The sequence below is a fragment of the Camelus bactrianus genome, chromosome 7, assembly GCF_048773025.1.
Source record: "Camelus bactrianus isolate YW-2024 breed Bactrian camel chromosome 7, ASM4877302v1, whole genome shotgun sequence".
NCBI classification, from domain to species: domain Eukaryota; kingdom Metazoa; phylum Chordata; class Mammalia; order Artiodactyla; family Camelidae; genus Camelus; species Camelus bactrianus.
Genome location: NC_133545.1, coordinates 74,420,251 through 74,442,726, shown reverse-complemented (window position 1 = coordinate 74,442,726; position 22,476 = coordinate 74,420,251). Strand labels below are relative to the sequence as shown.

General features: G+C 33.4%; 1 protein-coding gene across 3 annotated transcripts in view; it reads right to left on the bottom strand.

Moving 5' to 3' along the window:
* FAM185A (family with sequence similarity 185 member A) overlaps positions 1–22,476 on the bottom strand; it is a 130,040-nt gene that overhangs the window by 104,920 nt on the left and 2,644 nt on the right. For all 3 annotated transcript variants that reach the window (XM_045510482.2, XM_045510483.2, XM_010946653.3), the window contains exons 2-5: positions 21,571–21,680; positions 16,991–17,083; positions 12,521–12,659; positions 3,712–3,753 (exon numbers count right to left, since the gene is read on the bottom strand). In XM_045510482.2, the coding sequence (XP_045366438.2) occupies positions 3,712–3,753; positions 12,521–12,659; positions 16,991–17,083; positions 21,571–21,680 (384 nt within the window). The remainder of the gene's footprint in view (positions 1–3,711; positions 3,754–12,520; positions 12,660–16,990; positions 17,084–21,570; positions 21,681–22,476) is intronic.

The following is a 22,476-nucleotide window of genomic DNA, read 5'->3' as shown; positions in this document are numbered from 1 at the left end:
AATTGAAAGACTCATTTTTTGTGAGTTTCTCTTCTCTCCAAACTGATTCAGTGCAATCCCAAATATACCTGCACCTGGAATTTTGGTAAAAAATTGACTAGTTAATTCTTAATTTTCTATAGAAAATAAAAGGATCTATGCTATCCAAAACAATTTTAAAAAAAGAACAAATTTGGAAAACTACCTAAATTTGAGACTTCCTATTATAAAGCTACAATAATTAAGACAGTGTGGTACTAGCCTAAGGATCAACAAATAGATCAATGAAACACGAGAGACAGAGAACAGAAATAGATCCATACTTACAGTTATTTAATTTTACACAAAGATGAGGACATAACCCACTGGAGAAAGGAAGTTTTTTCAATAAATGACAATGTAAAAGCTAGACATCCATATGGGAAAAATTAGTCTTGACTCCATTACAAAAATTAGAGCTAGATCAAAGGTAACTGCAACAATTCTAAAGCTGCTAGAAGAAACAGAAGAATACCTTCATGATTGAGGGCAAAGATTTCCAAGGACACAAAAAGCAATGATCATAAAAATAAATGGGAAATTAGACTTCATCAAAACGGAAACTTTCTCATCAAAATAAACCACTATGAAAATAAACAGGCAAACCATAGAGTTAGAGAAAATACAAAAAAAAAAAAAAATCTGACAAAGGACTTGTTCCGAGGGTACATAAAGAACTGCTACAAGTCAATAATAAAAAGAAATAACCCAGTGGAAAAACATATGGGCAAAAGATCTGAATAAAACTTCGCAAAGGAAGACATACTAATGACCAGTATGCACATAAAAAGTAATGAACATCATCAGTCATTAGGGAAATATAAATTAATACCAGAGGTATACTACTATCCATATACCGGTGTAGGTAAGATCAAAAAGACTGACAATAATATATGTTGGTAAGGATAGAATGTTCATGCAACTAGAATTTTCATGCATTGTAGAAGAAAATGTAAAATGGAACTTTGGGAAAAGTCTGGTAGTTTATCATAAAACTAAACATAAATATACCTGCTTAAGCCAGCAATTCTATTCCTAGTATTTACCCAAGAGGAAAAAAAAATATATGCACACAAACATACAAATAAAAAATATATACATACACACATATACATATACAAAATACATTATGTACAAACATAAAATAAATAACTATATATACATACACATATATACAACATGGAATTGAACTGTGTAGGTCCACTTACACATGATTTCTTTCCCTAAATACATACTATAGTACCACAAAATCTGAGGTTGGTTGAATCCGTGTAAGTGGAACCACAGATGCAGAGTGCTGACTGTAAAGTTATACGTGGATTTTTGACTGCAAAGAGGGTTGAAACAACCCTGCGTTGTTCAAGGGTCAACTGTATATATATATACATCCATAAAATAAGTTGTCAAAGAATGTTCATGGCAGCTTTATTTACAATTGCCAAAAACTAAATACAGCTCAGGTATCCATCAAGAGGAAAATGGATAAACAAATTAAGCTTTCTAGAGTCACCCCCTTCCACTTGACATCCCTCTGACACAACAACTAAGCTGTTCTCTTTAAACAGAAATTATGTATCTCCCCTGCTAACACCCTGTTTTGGAATAAAGTCCCAACTCTAAAAGGCCATATGATCTAGCCCTCACCTCCTACTACTTTCTCCACAAGTCTTTCTTCTATACCTCGAAAATGATAAACTCACCATTTTAAGGACTTGCACTGGCTGTCCTCTATCTGAGGAGCTGTGCATCCAGAATTTTACATGCCTCTTTCCCATTATTCTGGCCTTAGTTCAAATATACCTTATCTAGACCCTCCCTGATTGCTAAATGAAGTAACTTTCTTTTTCTCTCTCTCGATCCCATTACCCTCTCTTATTTATTCACTGCACTATCTGAAATTATCTTTTGTTATTTACATGCTTATTGTCTTTCTTCTCGGCCTGAAGGTGAACATGAAGACTATATCTTGTGGACGAGTATGTTCCCCAGGAAAAGGGTTCCTGATACAGAGCAGGCACTCATTAAATACATGCTGACTACTTATTGCCATACTCACGACTGTCTTCAAGTGCTAACACAACTTTAAGACCAATAAACAGCGGCATAGTTTATATCTTTCTTCCAAAATTTTAATAGAGATATTCAAATAATTGAAGGAATTTAAGAAATGAACATTTCTCTTACTTTTAAGGTTAAAACATTGTGGCTTACTGATTTTAATAATATAATTACATAATTATAGGTAATAAAATGGAAGAGGAAAGAGAAGGTGAATTTACTGAGTGACTACTATGCAGTTGGCTATACTTTACATTATTTAATTTGTCAACAACTTTGGTGATATACAGGTGATAACCATTTTATGTATAAAAATGCAAACTCAGAGAGATTTAGTAATTTGTTCAAACTCACACAGCTAATATGTGGTAGGACCAAAATTCAGTCTTCCAAAAAGTCCACGCTTTTCCCACACTAGCAGATCAAGATATGATAATTTGCAAATACATTCTTTTCCTATTTTGAGAAACAGTTTGGAATACTGCTCTTCTTTTCCCCTCTTCCCTTACTGCTACAAACTTCACTCATGTCTAAGACTTTCTCTCCCCAGCTAGCTCAGCTTCTCACTAGGGTGCCTTTTTTTCACTCTAGAAACTTTCCTTAGTATCCCTAGATGCATCCTCTGATGAAACGACCTGAAGAGTCAGCAGTGACTCTTGATTTCTCATTGGAACACGAGTAAATCCTGTCATGTCTCAGTTAAAACAGTTTATAATTATCACTTAAGAAGACTTTATCTTCTATTTACCCTTCGATGAACATAAAAGTTACAATGTTGAGAAAACTTTAAAAAGGATGTGCACTTTAAGCCAGAGAATCCAGAAAGAGAAACAGGGAAAAGGAATGTTGGCTATATTCACTATTTCAATCAGTGCAAAGAAAAAGAAAATGTCAAATGTCAAAAAAGACAAAACCAGGAAGCTCAGAGCACTCACACTGGCAATAAGCCACAGCTCCTCAACATGATCCCAGTTTCCTATACCCAACCCCTCACCCTCTAAGGCCTAAAAAACAACCATCACTCTTAGAGCTCAGAGTGTACCTTCTCTAATAGGCAAGCAGGTGCTACCTGGGATAGAGCAAAGATCCATCTAAACTATCTGCAAATCTGAACCTTTGCTCCCACAGGCACAGCATCGTATGTGGTGATTAGGTCTAAAGTACCGTTAGCCACTGTTAGTTCTGGCCGACGATTAGAACAACAGTGAGTTATTTATTGAGTATTTAACCATATGTCAGACACTGTGCCACAGTACTTCATGTATCTCATCTAATCCTTATAAGAACCCTATATGATAGATACTGTTATTTCTATTTTTTTCAGACACAGAAACTGAGGCACAGAGAAGTTAGGTAATTTGCCCATGTATAGAAAGTAGTGAAATCAGAATTCTAACTGTATTCTGATTGATACAAAACCTATAATTATACAATATTTATAGGATGATGAACCAATGAACTTTCAGAAATAATTTCACATATTCATATATTGAGTCTGCCTATTTTTGACTGGTATATCAGAATTCTATTAGGTTCATCAGCTAAACTGTAGACTTCATTTACTCTACTAAAATATCAAAAATACAGCTATTTTAAAAAGCATGCAAAATTTAACACTAACAGCTTAGCACATACCTACCGTGATGTTACCCATCTTGCTTTGTAGTGTTATATTACCTGCAAAGGAGAGAAAAAGACAGCTTTATATATTAGGGATAATCTAGAAAGGAACTATGTTAATGGTATCCTAAAACATGGTTAGATATCTACAACATTATTTAATAACATGTTATTGTTGGCAATTTTTCTCAGTATCACAAACCTAGTCAGATTTAGCTGCAAACTCTAAAATAAATAGCTTTAGACATCTATATAAGCTCTCTTCCTCCATTCCACGTTAATCTTTTATAGCATAAATGCAAAATAAACCACCATACTTTCCAGGAAACATGGAAGAAAAATAATGATATTTCTAAAATCCAAAAATGGAAAAATTACTTAAATGCACTTACTATGCATTTTCAACCTAAATATCATTGAATTTATCAGACCACATAAAGCCTAGTTTTGAACCAAATAACACTAAAATAATCTACAGAAAAAAGTAGTTACTGTTATTTTTCAGGCTAGTATGACACTCTTATCTGTTAGAGTGGTTTCTGTGCCAAGAGTTAAAAAGGCTTGGGGCAGGAATAATGAATATTTAATAAAGATAAAAATCATCAAATGTTTCCATCTTTCAATGAAAATATATTTTCTAGGATAAGTGTAAGCTATTGCAGCCATTCTTCCCAGCCCCATACTCCAACACCAAAAATAATCGGATTTTTCTTCACATGTGTTTGTATGTATAATTACTCCTAGAGTCATACTACCTATATTTACTGCACTAAAGCTATAAGCAATATTACCTCTTCCATCATAATTCCAATATTACAGTAAAAAGTAAAGGAATAAATTGTATCTCAAAACTAATCTAGGGTAAGTGAAATCATTTATTTCATTTCATGCATCTTGTTAATACTAACACATGTTGGTACCTGGGAAAAAGAAAAAAAGGCACTTGATTCATCTATCCAAAGTCAAACATGCTTTGATTGTAAAAATTTCTCTAAACATTTTACAGTCCATCATACTTTATGTGAATATATGAACAAAGGGTACATTTGTGTAGGACTAAAACTTGGTTTGTGTGTAGAAGTTAAGCTCATAAAATTATTTTCAAGTTTCAGTAAGTTACAATGTTGTGAAGATCCTTATTTCATTGGTGTGTTATAGATACTCTTCCAATTTTCAAACCCAGTGAATGCAGAGTCAGACGTTAACAGTGGCCAAAGATCATATAGTTTCTAAGATGGCTGCCAATGATCCTTGCTTCCCTGTATTCATGCCTTTGTATAATCTCCTCCACTTATGTGTAGGCTGGACCCACTCATTTACTTTTAACAAACAGAATAGGGCAAAAGTGATGGGATGTTACTTCCAAGATTAGGTTACAAAAAAATTTCTGGTTTCTGTCTTGCTAACCCTCTTTTGCTCTAATGGAAGCCAGCTAGTCAATTGCCCTATAAAAGAAGCCTCCAGCCAATAGAATCTGAACTGATCCCTGCCAACGACCACATCAGTGAGCTAGGAATCAGACTCTGTTTTGGCTGAACCTTCAAAGAAGCCCACAGCCCAAGCTGACACCTTGATTACAACCTTGAGAGAGACCTTGAGGCAGAGGACCTAGTTAAGTCATACATTTTGGATGAGTCAGGAATCTGGGTAAGACAATAAATCTTTGTTTTCAGCCACTAAATATGTAACACAGGAAGAGGTAACTAGAAAAGACATTGAAAGCTGGAAATGGGGTGATGCCACAATAAATAATTTAAAATATGGGAATAGCTTTGGAACTTGGCAGTAGGCAGAGGTTGGAAGAATTCTGAGGAGCACGGTAGAGAAAGCCTAAGTTGCTTGAACAGTGTGTTAGTAGGAAGCTGGACTTTGAGTATACTTCCCATGAGGGCTAAAAAGCAAGTGAGGAAAATGTTTTTGGCAACTACAGGAAGGTAGATCCTTATTAAATTGTATGAGAAACTTTGCAACACTATCACCTTCAGTACTGTGGAAAGTAGGAAATGTGCCTAAATGAACTGAATGATCTAGCTAAGAGGACTGTCAAGCATAGTCAAAGTGTTGTTAAGTGCTGCCTATTTTTTTTCTTGATGCTTCAGTAAATGCAGAAGAAGGGAGATAAACTAAAGAAAGGAATGCTAAATTTAAAAAAAGAAACCAGGACATGAATGATGTTGAAAATTCTCAGCCTCTCAAGATGGTAAAAGATGCTAAAGTTAAGAATGGTTTCTAAACTATGTTTGAATCCAGGGCACTGCCAGAACATGGCCTGAAAATGAAACTTGATGGGGTGACTGTAAAATCTTTTGTTACGATCACAGTTGGCACCTCATAGTATTAATCAGTTATATAAAAAGTCCATTAAAAAGATTAAGGATGTCTCAGATCTTCTGAAACAATAGGTCCTCTAGAAAGCTTGAGAGAATTCTATCTTCATATCTCTGCAGAAGCCCGTATCTCTGCAGAACCAAGAAGAGATTCTTGGATGTGCCTTTTATCTAACAGAATAAACCCCAATGTTATTTGAGAGGCTGACAAAATTTTTGAGAGAATTATATCAGCAAACATTTTGCTAACTTCAACTGAAAGGGAGAGTGACAGTACAAACTGAAGAGACCACTGGACCCCCCCCCCCCAAATTCTGCTGGCAGGAAGCAGACTGAGAAAACTCCTCAGCTGCAAACACATGCTACATTTTATGAAAAAGGAAAGAAGACTCGGAGGAACTAAGAACTCAGAGGGCTAAGCCTGGAACCCTAAAGAATTACTGCAAGGTCTTGAGGTGTAATTAAGAATGTCCATAGACAGATGACTGGATAAAGAAGATGTGGTATATTTATATGATGGAATACTATTCAGCTATAAAAAACGACAATATAATGCCACTTGCAGCAACATGGATGTCCCTGGAGAATGTCATTCTAAGTGAAGTAAGCCAGAAAGAGGAAAAACAAAATACCATATGAGACCACTCATATGTGGAATCTAAAAAAAAAAAAGAACATAAATACAAAACAGAAACAGACTCATAGACATAGAATACAAACTTGTGGTTGCCAAGGGGGCGAGGGGGGTTGGGAAGGGACAAAGGACAGACTGGGGGTTCGAAATTTGTAGATACTGACAGGCATATGTAGAATAGATAAACAAGATTATACTGTATAGCACAGGGAAATATATACAAGATCTTGTGGTAGCTCACAGCGAAAAAGAATGCAACAATGAATATACGTATGTTCATGTATAACTGAAAAATTGTGCTCTACACTGGAATTTGACACATTGTAAACTGACTATAACTCAGTTAAAAAAAAGTTAAAAAAAAAAAAAAGAAATCTCCAAAATTTGCCCACCCAAATTTCAAAAGCATTATGGACCAGAGACTTCTTTGTGCCCCTTATTTTCTCCTGTTTGAACAGCAAAGTCTATAGCAATTATCTTATGCCTGTCCCATCATTGTATGCTGAGTGAGTAGGTGGTATACAGGGGTGGGGTGGGAAAACTAGGGAACCTGTCTCTTTAGTTCACAGGCCTTCAGATTCAGAAGAGCTATACTTGAGGCGTTACAATTAAGCAACTATACCTAAAGAGTCTCATCTACATCTGGATCTGATCTTGATGTAGCTATTCTGATGCAGAAGAGATATGTAATGGGATGAGACTTCAGGAACCTTTTCCAAATTAATTTTGAACATTTGTTCAAAAAATAATAGTATTTATTTTGCTAATGCTAAATAAGAAAATACATAATAGTATATAATGCTAAATAAGAAAGACTTAATCCCTGTTCTCACAAACTTGCTTAAATGCTCCAGGCTAACTGATGTGCATGATTTAAACATAGCATGTTTAGTTCTGCCTTTTTACCTTTGATTATCTAATTATTTTTGCCACAAAATCCTTCCCCCTCAGCATATTCACATTTTACCCACATTTCAAATCTCAACTCTGGTGATAACTCCAGTATGACTATTCCCCCTGTTCAGGTCAGGTCATTTTAGTCTCCTTCCCGAGTGGCTGTGGCACCTAATTCATCCTGTTTAGTTATAATGTTAACTTATAATGATCAGTAAATACCAATTTTTAACTTTTCATGTATGTCTCGCCCCAGATACCCTACTGTTATGGATGACCAGTCTGTCCTCTGCACCTTCTGCAAGTAATGCATGTCCTTCCCAGTTACAAAATTCCAGTGTAGAGCACAATTTTTCAGTTATACATGAACATACATACATTCATTGTCACATTCTCTTTCGCTGTGAGCCACCACAAGATCCTGCATATATTTCCCTGTGCTACACAGTACAATCTTGTTTATCTGTTCTACATTTTGAAATCCCAGTCTGTCCCTTCCCAGCCCCCACCCCCTTGGCACCCACAAGTTTGTATTCTATGTCTATGAGTCTGTTTCTGTTTCGTATTTATTTTTTTTTGTATTTTAGATTCCGCATATGAGCTATCTCATATGGTATTTTTCTTTCTCTTTCTGGCTTACTTCACTTAGAATGACATTCTCCAGTAACATCCATGTTCCAGCAAACCATTTCAAGGAAGCTTTTCTTTCCTTCTAAAAAAGCCAGGAGACTATACATATTTATACGTTAAAAATATATTTAGTAGAATATATATAAGTACATTATATCTTACAAATACATATATATATAATTCTTTAAAAATCATAAATATTCAAATAGTAGAATATAATAAAATATACTTTATAAAGAGTCTAACTTTTGATAATTTAGAAGATAATTAGGATAATAAACTGTCACAGAATTTTATATCTCAACACAAACTATCCAAATACCCATTCTCCCACTAGATTCCCAATGCCAGAACATTGGGGAATATCTGTTGAGAAATTAGTTTCTTTCATATTAGAAGGCATATGTACTTAACAGATGTGATTCAACCAACACTATAAATAGTAAATAGTATTAGTGAACTAGATTACTCATTTTCTTACCCTGAAAATATAGTTAGCTATACTTAAATTTTCACTTGGAAAAGCATTTAAGATAGTTTTTCTTTCCTTCTCTACACATAGTAGTAATTTGCAAGGCTAGGAAAGACATATTTCTCCTTTTAGTTTCCCTTTGCTCATTACTGGGCATCCTCTTAAGTATTTAGCACTACGTTGGGTATTGATTTCCATCAGGGTATATGAACAAAGAGAAAATACAGACAAAAAATAAATTTCATGCTCTTTCTTCCTTTCATGGAAGCCTTAGAAACCAAACACTGAAGATAGCATCACTTTCATAAAATGAACTGAGTCTCTGAATGGCTCTATGAAACTAAGCTAAATCTTAACACTCTAGAATGAGCCAGGAAGCCCTCAAAGCAGTGATGGAATTTGGGTTGCAATCAAGAAATTCACCACAGCTATGTGTACACATTGAACACTGTTTAAAAATATCTCCTGGAAAGTCAGGAAATCTAGATTTAATTCTTGCTCTTCCACTAATTAACTTATAATTGAGAGCAAAAATTAGGCATTTCTAAGTTTTATTTTCTTCATTTGTAAACAGCCAATTGTCCATTTAGTAATGGGGCTGGCTCACTCAGACACTCAATACATGTTTGCTTTCCTTATGCTTCCAAAAAACCACCCACCCACCTACTGACCCAAGGGCTCCACACTCATACACCTGGTAAATTTATCAAAAAGACAGTTATTGTCATCATATTTCTGCTATAAATGGCTTTTTACAACATCTGTATGTTGGGTTTTTAAAAATCTACTTGAAGAAAAAAAATCATTTTAAGCCTTGAGAGAAAGATGCCAAACAAAATAATCCTGAACAGGCAGGCCTTAGAATGTATATATTCTTCTGAGTTTGTTTTCTATAAGTCAGATGTTTAGAAGTAGCAATACATTTTCCCATAAAAATAAGTTTTAAAATTCTAAAGCCAGCTTATTTAAATATAGCCAAAATATGTATCTAATTTGTGTTTTATGACTATCACCATTTAAAACAAAGAATTCAGTGCAATTTATATTCAGAGTTCCAGCTTGGGGTGTGATCCTTGGGAGGTATCTCCTCCTACTAAAATCCCAGTAGCTAGAACACAGGGACTTCCTTTCAGCAGCTATGACTCTAATCTTCTAACCTAATAGGATGTAGGGCTAGAACACTGCCTGCTCTTCTGTACCAATCTCACCTCCAAACTCAAGATGTGCATATAACCCCTGAGGACAAGGATGGAAATAGAGGTGGCATGGGAGGGGGAGGCAAGAAACTTGGGCCTATCTGAAGGGTGATTCAAAAAGCAGGTAGGCACTGAGTATGACTAAGAAAAGAGAAGGGCTTCTTTCATAACTCCCTTTTATATACTTACTACCACTGAAAACCAAAGCAGAGCGAGGGCCAAGGACTAGATGGAGAAAGCAGGGCTGAACACCATGGAAGCTTTCCCACAGTGCTGACTAGATGTAATTTTCCCTTCTCTTACTTCTCACTGCTCTACCAGTATTGCAAATAAGAAAGATGACATCCCATCCTTCCACAAGACTGTAAGTTCTTTAAAGATAGGTATCATCTCCTGCCCAACTGCATACCTTGGGTGACTGAAAATCTGGCCCACAGTAGGAGGTCAATTCATGTGTTGGATGAATCAATAAACATAACTGTAGTGGATGCTATGAGTCACCATTCAGAACTTATTTTCCTCGTTACTGGGAATACTGCTGGCAGATAGTCCTTACTTGTTAGCTTTTTAGGGAAATGCCTCAGCTGAAGAGAGCCAATCTGACCCAAGATCATACTCTTTCCAGGGCAGTCGGCATCTAATGATTGGGGATATAAAGGTCCATCTCCCCTCACCCCAGTCTAAGACAATTCTGAGGACCATCTCAGCTGCAGAGCTCCCCCTTGGGAATGCTGAGATGGTATCAGTCTACCTTCTGTGAAAATTGGGCTTCCTTCCTTTGTATGGTATTGCTCCCTAGAGGCCTCCTTGGTAAATTTGCTGCATTCTAATTTTCATCTCAGAGTCAGCTTTCAAAAACCCTACCAGAGACAACAGTCCAAAACAAGATCTAGGTCTGACCCAGATTTAAACCACCCAAGGAAAGGTATCTCTCTTCACATTAAAGGTCAGTAAATATAAAAAGCTTTACAAAGGCTAAGGAATGAACGCTTCTATCCCTCGCAACTGGTCTCCATTTCAGCCACTGTAAGCAATCAAGAGACCTAGAGTATTTTGAGGACTGCTTCAAAAAAAGTGTACCCGTTTACTATTATGTAAGCTCCTAATGATAAATTGTACCAAGTTCAATTCTCAACTAACTTAAAAGAAAGAAAAAAATTAAACATTAATGAATTTAGTGTAAACATGGTATAAAGCACTGCAGAGAACAGAGCTTGTTCTTATTGTGGGTGTTAACAACATTTGACTTGATAAGGAATTGCTTTTTCACTAAAAGTTACTCAATATATTAAGTATAATATTTTAATTACCATTAACAATTAGAAGTGCAATGCATACATAAAAGTCATTGTTCAAATATGGAGTTACAAATTACCAGAACTATTCAAGGTACAACTGAATTAAAAAGGGAAATAAATGAGTAAGTAACAAAACTATTTGCTTTATCTGGATGCAGCTCCATTACACTCAAGCTATTTTGGACTCAAATACCTTAAACCCATAAGAATGGCTAGTGAGGTTTAACTAAGTCTCAAGTATTATTTCAAGGATATAAGTACTCGTTTTTTTTTTTAACTGTAAGACTACTTGCCAATATGCTGTACAGCATAGCTAGCACTAGCCAGGCTTTCTGATACCATCTAATAATTCATGCTGACTACTAAAATCTGGAGGTTTTAACCAAAGTGTATAGATGACAATATTCAGCTTTCCAATAGAAGTTAAATGAGTGGACTATATATGACAAAAGTTTGTTTATAACTACTAGAAAATGGTCCAAAAGGCACTGAGCAGAGCATATCTTACTTACCAGGATAAATGATTCTTAATTCTGTCTGTGTATATTTCAGAAAACATACCTGGACTTAAATCATCTGCTATGTGAAAATTTAGGAAGCATGCTGAGTGACAATGAATACGAGCATGCCCTTTGCTATATTACTTCACCATTATGCTCTTTTCTTTCTTTCAATAATACAAAAGTTAACTAAGTAATATCATTTATCTGCAGTGACATGTTTTGAAAGATGATATTCAGTCATCGAAAAGTGAAAATGGAACTGAAAAATTGTGCTCTACACTAGAATGTGACACATTGTAAAATGACTATAACTCAATAAAAAAATGTTTATATATATTAAAAAGAAAAAGAAAAGTGAAAATGGTAGGGCACTGGGAGGACCTTGTGCTACAACTAATACACATAAAGAATTTTAGCCAAAGCTAGTATCTCTGAATTGTTATAATCAGATCCAACACAAGTGTTTCATTAATTTATTCAATCCTTAGCTTTCCTATCGTAAAAGCAATCACTCAGAACCCATTTTTATTTTATTTTCAACACTGCTTTTATTTCACTACGCTTTCCTCTGAATATTCCTGCACATATTTCCTTGCTGTTTATTTCTATAAGGAAATGCATTTTTAAAAATCAGAATTACTATTAGCTTCATGTATAATGACATAATATTCAATTTCTTGCCAAAATAAAATTAAATTGCTTATGAGTCACTTTATTTTATGGGTTTTTAAAAAGACGGTTAGTCTGCAATTATTTAGAAGAGTAGCTTCCTAATGGCAGATCCTTCTTCAACTACAAAGAAACAGAGTGATCTCTTAAAATTTATGTTACATGGCATATCTGAGATATATTAGGACTTCGTCATCTTACCATGAATACTTCCTAATGTAATATCCCCAGCAGCAGAAGATAGAAATGACGATTCTGTGTAAAGATACTTGGCTTTCAGCAAACCATCTTCAGTAGATATATTAACAGAACTTCCTTGAAGTTTATCTATGGTCACAGTCTAGTAAGAGAAAGACTCACATCAGTTCATTGTAAAATAAAGACTGATAAAAAGCCAAAATGACGCCTTCAGAATTAGTGGGCAGCTAATCTGGACAGTACATAATCAATTTAATGACTTCAATTCCCCAGCTCTAATTATAAGACTGTGAGCAATAGTATATTCTCTGTGGAACAGACCTATTACATTCCTTCATTTATTTAGCATTTCTTTAATTTCTCTTAATAATGTTTTATATTTTCTATGTAGAGTTTTTCAGCTTTTGTTAAATTTATTCCTATTTGGTATTTTCTAAGTGCTATTAAAAAAGATATCTTTTTAAACTTCATTTTCTGTGAATTGGCTTTGGAATTTGACCTTAAATCCAACCACCTCAATAAGCTCACTTAACTGGTTCTAATAATTTACTTGAACCAAAAACATTTTACTACACACATAATTATATTGTTTACAAGTGATAGTTTCATTTCTTCCCTTACAATCTTTATATTAATACTGTTTTTTCTGCTCATTCCTGCCTTTCTGTCTGGTTCCAGGCCCCTAATTCAACAGTGAAGAGAAGCAATGAGATGACCAGCAAGCATATTCTTATCTTATTCCTGTTCTCAGAGGAAAAGCTTAACATTGCATCACTACGAATGATGTTTGCTATACGTATCTTTTAGATTCCTTTTTGTTAGATTAAGATAATTCCCTTATATTTCAAATTTGGTTTTTTTGCTGTTTAAGTCATAAATGGGTTTTAAATTTTGGCACATCTTTTATCTGATTTCATTAGACTATCACATGATTTTCCTTCTTTCATCTGTTAATGTAGTGAGTACACTATTATTTCTAGAATTTTTTCTACTTTACATCTAGTAAGTCAGTAGCTTTCCAATGAACAGAATGGAAGCATTCTTTATTTAACCCTAAGCTTCTCTAACAAAACTTAGTATGTATTTATGTCTCAAATATTGAGCACAATGTAAAATGAAGATATCTAGTTAAGGATTCCAAATCATCTTTACAGTATTTTAAACAATTGTTTTATAAGCATAAAGTGAGTGTTAATATAAAACTGTTGACATAAAAACTGAATCACTAGGAAGACTTGCCACAGTTTTGCTAAGGATCAAATTCAAGCATTACACTGAGGCATTTAAAGAAAGAATATCATTGTTTTTCAAAGCACTGGTATCAGTGTTATTCAATCCTAATTATTCCCTCAGAAGTTGTTAAGAGTTCAAAATATTACTTAAGAAGAATTGAGATTCAAGAATAGTAAAATATTAGGAGACAGAGAAACTACAAAAAAAGACATAAAAGTACCCTGAGGTTGTTATGGGAAGCATATTAGAATTACTTTGCCATCTGGATTTGAAACGTGATTTTCTTTTTTAATGGACTGTTATTAAGTATATAAAATACACTCAATTGCTTACTACAGTTTGTACTACAGTTTCTTTTAATTATGGATTCATAGGAATTTTTACTTTAAATCTAGTGTCAATAAATCTGTCAAAGAAAGACAGATATTTTATATATATTCAGATTTGTGAGAATATAAATGTTTTAGATTCCTCAGTGTTATAGTAAAGGTATAGAATTTCCGAAAAAATTTTTCCTCTCCATAAAATTCCTTCATGAAAAATTACTTTATGGATGGCTTCAAATTCTCCAAGTATGTCCATAAAGCAGGCGGACAAGTAGGAATAGTCTAGACTATAAATAGTGAGGCAGTTTTAGATAAATATTAAAAGCATATTTGAAACTTAATTAAATGGCAAGGGGGAACTTTAGATTAGACCCACAAATAAAGTAATTAAGACACTCCTTATGAGTACTAGAGAAATGCCAAAATCTACTTTGTTCATTAAACACTAAATGTTTTACTCGGTAGGAAGCTAAAAAATATTCTCTCTTGCCCCACCAAAGCAAATGTAAGCAAGAGAAAGTACAACACCTCCCTACCACAATATAGTTATTTTAACCAATCAATCCCTAAAATTAATTTTAAAGAAATACAAAATTCACTGAGGGCTACATATAATGTACTATGTCAGATACCAACTAGAATAATTAAACTTAGGACATCATATTACAGCGAAATATCAAGACTCTGACTTATAGTTATTAATGTTAATGGAACAAAGTGTCATAAATAAATTATTGGGATTAAACTATAAAGCTTGCTTACTAAGAGAAGTAGCTATTTAAAGAAAGAACAAAAAGTGATCTAAAAATAGCTTCCTGACAGAGATAATGCTATAAATTAATTTTCTTTTCTACACAAGAATTTTTTTCATGAGGTTTAGTTATTGTAGCTCAACATTATATAAAATGAAAATGAAGTTTTAAGGAAAACCTGTGGCTTTGTAGCCCAAACTAAGAAAGAGAGGTCAACTGATAATTGTCATCAACTCATCCAACGATCAGATAAAATGTATTCTGTCTTCTCTGTATCAAAACTAGGATACTGAAATTAATGATACAATTTTTAAAAAGCCATTTCATACAAAATGAGATATAAAGAATACTGTTAAGTGTTTATAATGCTCATTTGATTCTCACAATCTTGCTGAGTAGGAAAAAACAAATACCATCCCTGTTTTATGAATAATGAAAACAGTCTCAGTAAAGTTAACTGGTAGGTCTAGGACTGGTCAAATGATCTTTCCTGTGTTTCATGTACCTTTATCAACATCATGATAGTCAACAGTATATTAGAGTTAGCTATGCCAGACATTGTTTTAAGTACTTTATCTGTATTATATATTAACTAATTTAATCCTCATAATAATCCCCTGAGTTAATGTCATCATCATTATTCCATATTCCAAAAAACCAAGACACACAGAGGTTAAATAACTTGCCTAAAGTTAAAGAGCTTAGTAAGTGACTAAACCAGGATTCGAACCCAGGTACTCTGGTTCTCAATTTTGTGCTATTAACCAACTCACTATGCTGCCTCTGAAATATCGAAAACACATTAAAGTTGTATGTTAAAAGTTAACACACTCCAATAGCATTTATTTTATATAAAAACTCACAAAGTTAGAAATATGCCTTAAAACTTAACAGTATATATAATATAAATCGAAAGAATTATCAAGACTGATTCTTTAGTACAACACAAAACTCAATCAGGCAGGAAACAAAATAGTGTAATAGAAAGGAAGAATAAACGATTAATCAATAAACCATGAAAGTTGGAATGAATAAATAATTAATAAGTAAAAACAGTGGCCAAAATATTAAAAATAGCAAATAATTGAGATGATTTAAATTCTTCTTTGATAGTTACATTTGAATGCCAACATGTAATATTCTGCAGCTGCGGTTGTCTGAATTTCCCTTTTGCTCCTCCAAGACCACAGCAGTCAGAGAAGTGAAACTAAATGCCATCTCAAAAGAACTGCCACATAAAGCCAGGCAGTATGTTTCAATGCTTTCCTGTTTTAATTTAAAGGATACATTTGAATATTTGGGTTTAAACAGAGAAGGGTGATGGAAAATAAGAGTGACAACACTAGAAACAATTAATGTCATAACCTACTATGTTTAATTATGCCAACAATCATTTACCTACAAGGTATACTCACAACTCCTCCGCACCAATTATCTGAGAATAAAGCTAAGTATGGAATTGAACAAATTTACAACAAAAGATCTTTGCAAATTGTAAAAGTGTAAAATAAAAGGTGTTAGATGTTTCTAAAAGATTTAAAAACATTACTGAAAAAAATGTGACCATACTTCAAATTATACGTTTATTCTTAGTATTATGCTAAATCACAGAAAGCAACAAACGTTGACTGAAAAATACAAACTGTCTTATAACAACCCAAATCCCCACAGCTAATAAAAGTTTCTGGAGAACAATAATGCTATCTAATGGTGCCACCTTGTGGAAAATACTGAAGAAAGCTGAGTTTTGAAACTCATCCTTCAAATGCGTAAAGGCAAAATAAACAAGTCTTGGAAAAAATTCTCAGATAAACCTAATACTAAGAAAAATTTAATCCCACTTATGGTAGTATTACTTAGTAACTGATCTTAGCTCATAATCATAAAAATAAAAATCTCTTCATAACTACAAGTAACTATTAAGTATTTAAAGACAGATTACTAATTCCAAATAGGGAACTACATAAATGTCAAAAGTATTAAATCACAAATTAAAATTAAATTGTATAATATTTAATTATATCAGTTTCAAATATGAATTTACTAATGAACTAAAATGCATTAAAAAGGGAATGTTATGCTGCAGATTTTGTAGACTACCCACTGTGTGAGACAACTTGATGCAAAATTGCAATTACTAAAAAAGAAAATTTAAATCTTACACTTTTATCTGATGCATGAATATTTATATTTCCATAAATTGTTCCCAGACAGATCACTTTGCCTCCTTTTGTTTGAACGTGTAATTGTGGACTCTGCAAGACAAATACAAAAATACACATGTAGAAAAAGAGAGAATAAATTTGACTTATACTAATAAATTTTTTTAACATTTTATACATTTCTTTTAAAATAATAATAAAGCAGAAAAAGAGGAACTAGGAATGAAATAGAAATACACTGAGATAATAACATCAATAAAAAAGAATATCAACTGCTATTAAAGGGATTAAATAAGCTACTGGACTCAAAGGGAAAAAGAAGAGATACTTGGGTGTTACAGTAGCTTCACAGAGAAAGGGGCTGGGAATCAAAGATCACTGTGACTGGCTAACTAAACATGAATGATATCAGGATGACAACAGTTACCACTGTTAGTGTTCATCATTAGTAATGTTTATCACTATTAATAACAATATTTATCACTTACTTAGCATTTTCTTTGCACCAAATAACAATGCTCACTGCTTTACATGAACTATGATTTAATCCACACAACTCAAAGAGAGATGGGTATTACACTCTCCCATTTGACAGAGGCAGAAATTCAAGAAGCAGAAAGGTTAAATAACTTTATCAGGTGAAACTTTAGAAAACAACAAAATCTAATTAACAGAATCAAGCTCTGTATGATTTCAAAACCTACACTTTTATGGCTGGAGTCATCTGAAGAAGTATATTTTCACACTTAGGATAACAACTCACTGACTGTTAAAACTTTCTAGCACAACACAGACCAGAAACTAGAACAAAGTGAAAATGTCTCTAAGCACAAACAAAACAGCATTCAGTTGGCCTCCTCTGCCAGGCCAAAAAACAAATAAATGGTGTGTGTGTGTGAGACTTGATTTCACATTTGGCAACTGTGGCAGAAACTATAATAGGTTCACAAAAATCCATTTTCCCCCCAAAGTAGTAAGGGTATATAACTGGACTCATGAAGAGACAATATTTTCCAGCTTCCCTTACCTCTTAGGTGCTGCTAAGTTCTTGCCAACAGAATGTTAGTGGAAATATTATGTGAAATTTCTAGGCCAGAGCTTTTACAAGAATTGATGTGCCTTCTCTGGTCTCTGACCAGATGAGTGCAGATTAAAATAAAGCTCTAAAAGACGGCAGAATCAGAAGATGGAAGGAACCCCTAATAACTGAATAGAAATGAGTCACCCACACACTTGGACATAAGCGAGAAATAAACTACAGTTGTGTGTGAGCCATTAGATGTTTGGTCTATTTTTTAGAGCAGCTTACTTCACCTTAACTATTTGCATATGTCTTCAGTTCTATCACAACTATAAAGAAAAAAAGAACAGGTAAATAGCAGAGGAAGAAAAACAACAAAAGCAAACTCACCAACATTATCACCAGCAACAGCAGAGAAGTGTCTAAAAAGTAGGAAAAAAATCCAAAACAACTATGTACCTTCTGGCTGCTTTATTTCAGGGGAAAAAAATGTAAAATCTTAGGTAAAATAACCCAGGAATTAATTTTTTAAGAATTAGTGAAAAGGGAAAAATGAATCATTCTTAAAAAGTTTATCTATATTACAGTATGGTAGACTACTTCATGCCCACAGAGACATGAGTCTAAAGTCAAACTGTATTTAAGACAGTCTTTATCAAGCAGACAAGTAATTGATGAACTTTAGGAAAAAATGTCTCCAAAACAACTGTTATTTTGAATCAAAAGTTCTTAACCAAGCTTGCATGACTTTTCAGAGAGTCTGTGAAACTTATGAAATTGTAAGCAAAATTTCATATACATGCGCATTTTTTTTCCTAAGGAAACAATCATCATATTTTTAAAGAGGTCTAAAGTTCAAAAATGTTAAGAGCCATTATTATAAATTTAAAGCTCATCTAATTCCAAAAAAATGTGAAGTAGATTATAAAATTTAAAAACATATGTAAAACAAAATAGTTAAAATGTTTAAATAAAACAGAAGCTATTTAGTATAATATAAACTATTATTACTGCATTTTTTTTAAAAAAAGCAAATTTGTGGCATTTAATGAGTTAAGGATCTACTGCCTAAAAAGTTTATTTACTTATTCCCTAGTAGTGCTGGATAAATGTAGTATTGCCATGCATTCTTCCTGGACAATAAAGAACAGTGGAAAGAGCATAAGCTTGGAAATCAGAAAAACCCAAGTTCAAATCTCAGCTCAATTTATTAGCTAGGTAAACTTAAATGAGTCCTCAATTTCTTGGTGCTTCACATAATAAAGTCTTGGTAAACAGGAGTGATTATTATTGCTATAAACATTTCATTACTTAGATCAAATATATTTCAAGTCCTTAAAATGAGTGGAAGAGAAACTTACCTTAATAGGCAGTCACTAATTTGAGATAATGATACTGTATTATATTTAAAATTTACACTGGGTATTTTATCAAGTGTTCCCATTTTTGAATTTAAGTCAGTTGAATCCTAAGATCTCAAGATCTTGACTCTTGGAGTGCCATTAGGATCCACTGGACCCAATTTTAATTCCCTTATTTCTCTTTTGAGCTATTCTATTTGTAGGACTGATATTTCATGACTTCTGTTCTTTCTTAGAGGACTTCCAAAGAATAAACAGAAATTTTCCCTATTTTAAAATAGAATAAAATCCATTCTATCTTAAAATTACCATGAAGGTTCACTGGACTCTTCTGTAAATCTAAAATACATTATAGAATCTCAGTGTTCTCATTTTTCATATGTCTCATAACACTTTGCTATTACACTATCCTAGCAGTTTTTTATCATTATTTGTCAATTATTCCTAACTACACTAAAAAAAAAAAAAAAGTCTAAAAGAAAAAGACAACAGAAGAACGATGAACTTGCTTAGAATGCTGGTTCTCAACTAAAGGTGATTTCTCCCCCAGAGGACGGACAATGTGTGGACATATTTTTCATTGTTTTAAGTGAGGAGTGTGTTCCTGGCATTTAGTTGGCAGAAGCCAGGAATGCTGCTGAACATCCCACAGGGCATAGGTCAGCTCTGGACAGCAAAGAATTATCCAGCCCAAAACATCAATAGTGCCCAGGACGAGAAAACATTTTTCATTTTATGCACATAATGGCAAAAAATAGAAAACTGACGAAAACAGATCTTTCAGAGCCATCAGGTGAATCAAAAGATGACTGACTGCAAAGAGACAGACAGCAGTACAGTATCTTCTAATTTTGATTGCGAAATTTAAAATCTAAGATTCCAAGTCCTCAGAGGACAATATTCTAGAGGAATTTTCTGAAACTCAAGCACTGATGAGTGAACAATATATTTCTAAAGACAAAAAGGAACCATGGTATTCTCAGCCAGTAAGTCATTCAACATGAAAACTGTGTCATGCAATCTTTTACAAGAATTGGAACCATTTCATTTTTCTAAAAGGATGTGTGATAGTATTCTTTAATCTTTTTAGATATTTGTGCAACTAAATTTGTTGAAATGGTTCACAGGTGAACAGATGCCAAAGACAGGTGTGCAAATAAAGGTGGTTGGAACAAAACAAATAATGTAAAAAATTTTAAATGCATCAAATTAATCATTTTAGTGTTTATGAATCTAAAAATGAAAATGTTTTGCAATTATGAAGCAAAGATGACTGACCTCTATTCAGCAAAGTTATGTGCCAGCAAAGTTCTCCAAGATACACTGAGTGTTGTATATGCAAGAAGTACCGGCAGTAACAAAAAGCTAGAACTTATCAGAGATGTATTTGAAATCATTTAGAGCTGAGACCAACCTAATTTTAAGAAAATTAAATATAAAAGTGTTATTACACATTTAATGAAAAAGAATATGAAAACAAATATATGTATGTATATGCATGACTGGAACTTTGTGCTGTACACCAGAAAATGACACATTGTAACTGACTGTACTTCAGTACAAAAAAAAAAGTGTTATTACAAAGCAAGATGAATCATTTGTTGTTCAGCACAAATACCTACTTAATCCTTAAGTAATGAGCTACCTAAGCTCACAGGGAAAAAAATGTGACAATGAATATATATATGTTCATGTATAACTGAAAAATTGTGCTCTACACTAGGATTTGACACAACATTGTAAAACGACTATAACTCAATAAAAATTTTTTTAAAATAAAAATAATGAGCTACCTAGTACATTAAAATTTGATTACATTAATATTTTAAGCACATTTATAATGCTTAGACTTTTCCTTACTCTTTAATAAACGGAAGAAAATCATTCATTAAAACTAGAATTTCTTTAACTTAGTAACATCTCAGAATACAAAGAACGTATTATTAGTTTCACTGTACACTTTGAAATGAAATCTAAAAGGAATATGAGAAAAAAATCAAAGTTGCCTCAACCTCTGTACTTTCAGAACAGAACTGATTTTAAGGCAAAATTTCTGCAAGGAATTTCTGAGTGATGAGTAAATGATACTCAATATCCTCAATAAATGATACTCAGAATAACAGCTTTAGTTTGATCCTGTAGCTCAGAGTTTAAGGTTTTTAAAAAATATTGAAACAAAATTAGAAAAATGTTTATACCTTAACAGACTGTAAGATGCTAGTCCCCTGCTCAGTTTCAATTTTGCAATTATCACACTCAATATTTTGGACTTTCACACAGCCAGACCCTGATGACTTGATATTCAAATCTAGAAACGAAAAATAGAAAAAACAAGTTAGCACTACAGTTAATGGGCTCCAAAGCATTTTAGTACCCCCTAGAGATTCAGCTTCTCAGTTATGTCCGTAATGTTACTGAACCCTGGAGAGAACATGGTTGTCAGCAGCCTCTCTGAAGGTAAGGGATCTCCACCACAGCAACAGGACCAACTGTAAAGTCCTTTTCTACCAGTTTTTAAAAATAAAGCAGTTATTTCTGTTGGCCTGCATCATCTAAAGAAAGTAACATAGGATAGAAGTAATAGAGGCCAGAAATTTTAATTTTTTTAATACTTCCACCCCCAGAGATTCTAATTTTTATAGGCATCCCTGGGAAAGCTCACAGAAGCTCTTCCCCATTGAGAAAATACACACACATACAAATCTGAATAAGAATACAGCAAGTTAACAAGTCATTATAGCGAATTGGATGTCAGTCAACTTATTCTCTCCTATACTCATGAAGATTCAAAGATTTGTTCCCAAACCTCCCCAGAATAAAAGGCATACTGCAAGAGTAGCATGGGTCAGTATATATGATCATGACTGAGGTTTTCAAATACTACCTGTAAATTTTCATATGTAAAAAGTGAAGGTAATACCATGTAGCTTTATCACAAGGAATCAGAATAAAAAGTGGGCACAATGTTGAAAACCTAGTTCTAAACAGTATCAAACCCTCAAGATTATGAATAAATAACAGTGATGTATATGAAGAAAGTTTGGAAAACAAGGAGTCATAGGTGCCATCTTTGGCTTTAAGGTTTAACCTTAAATTCAATTTAA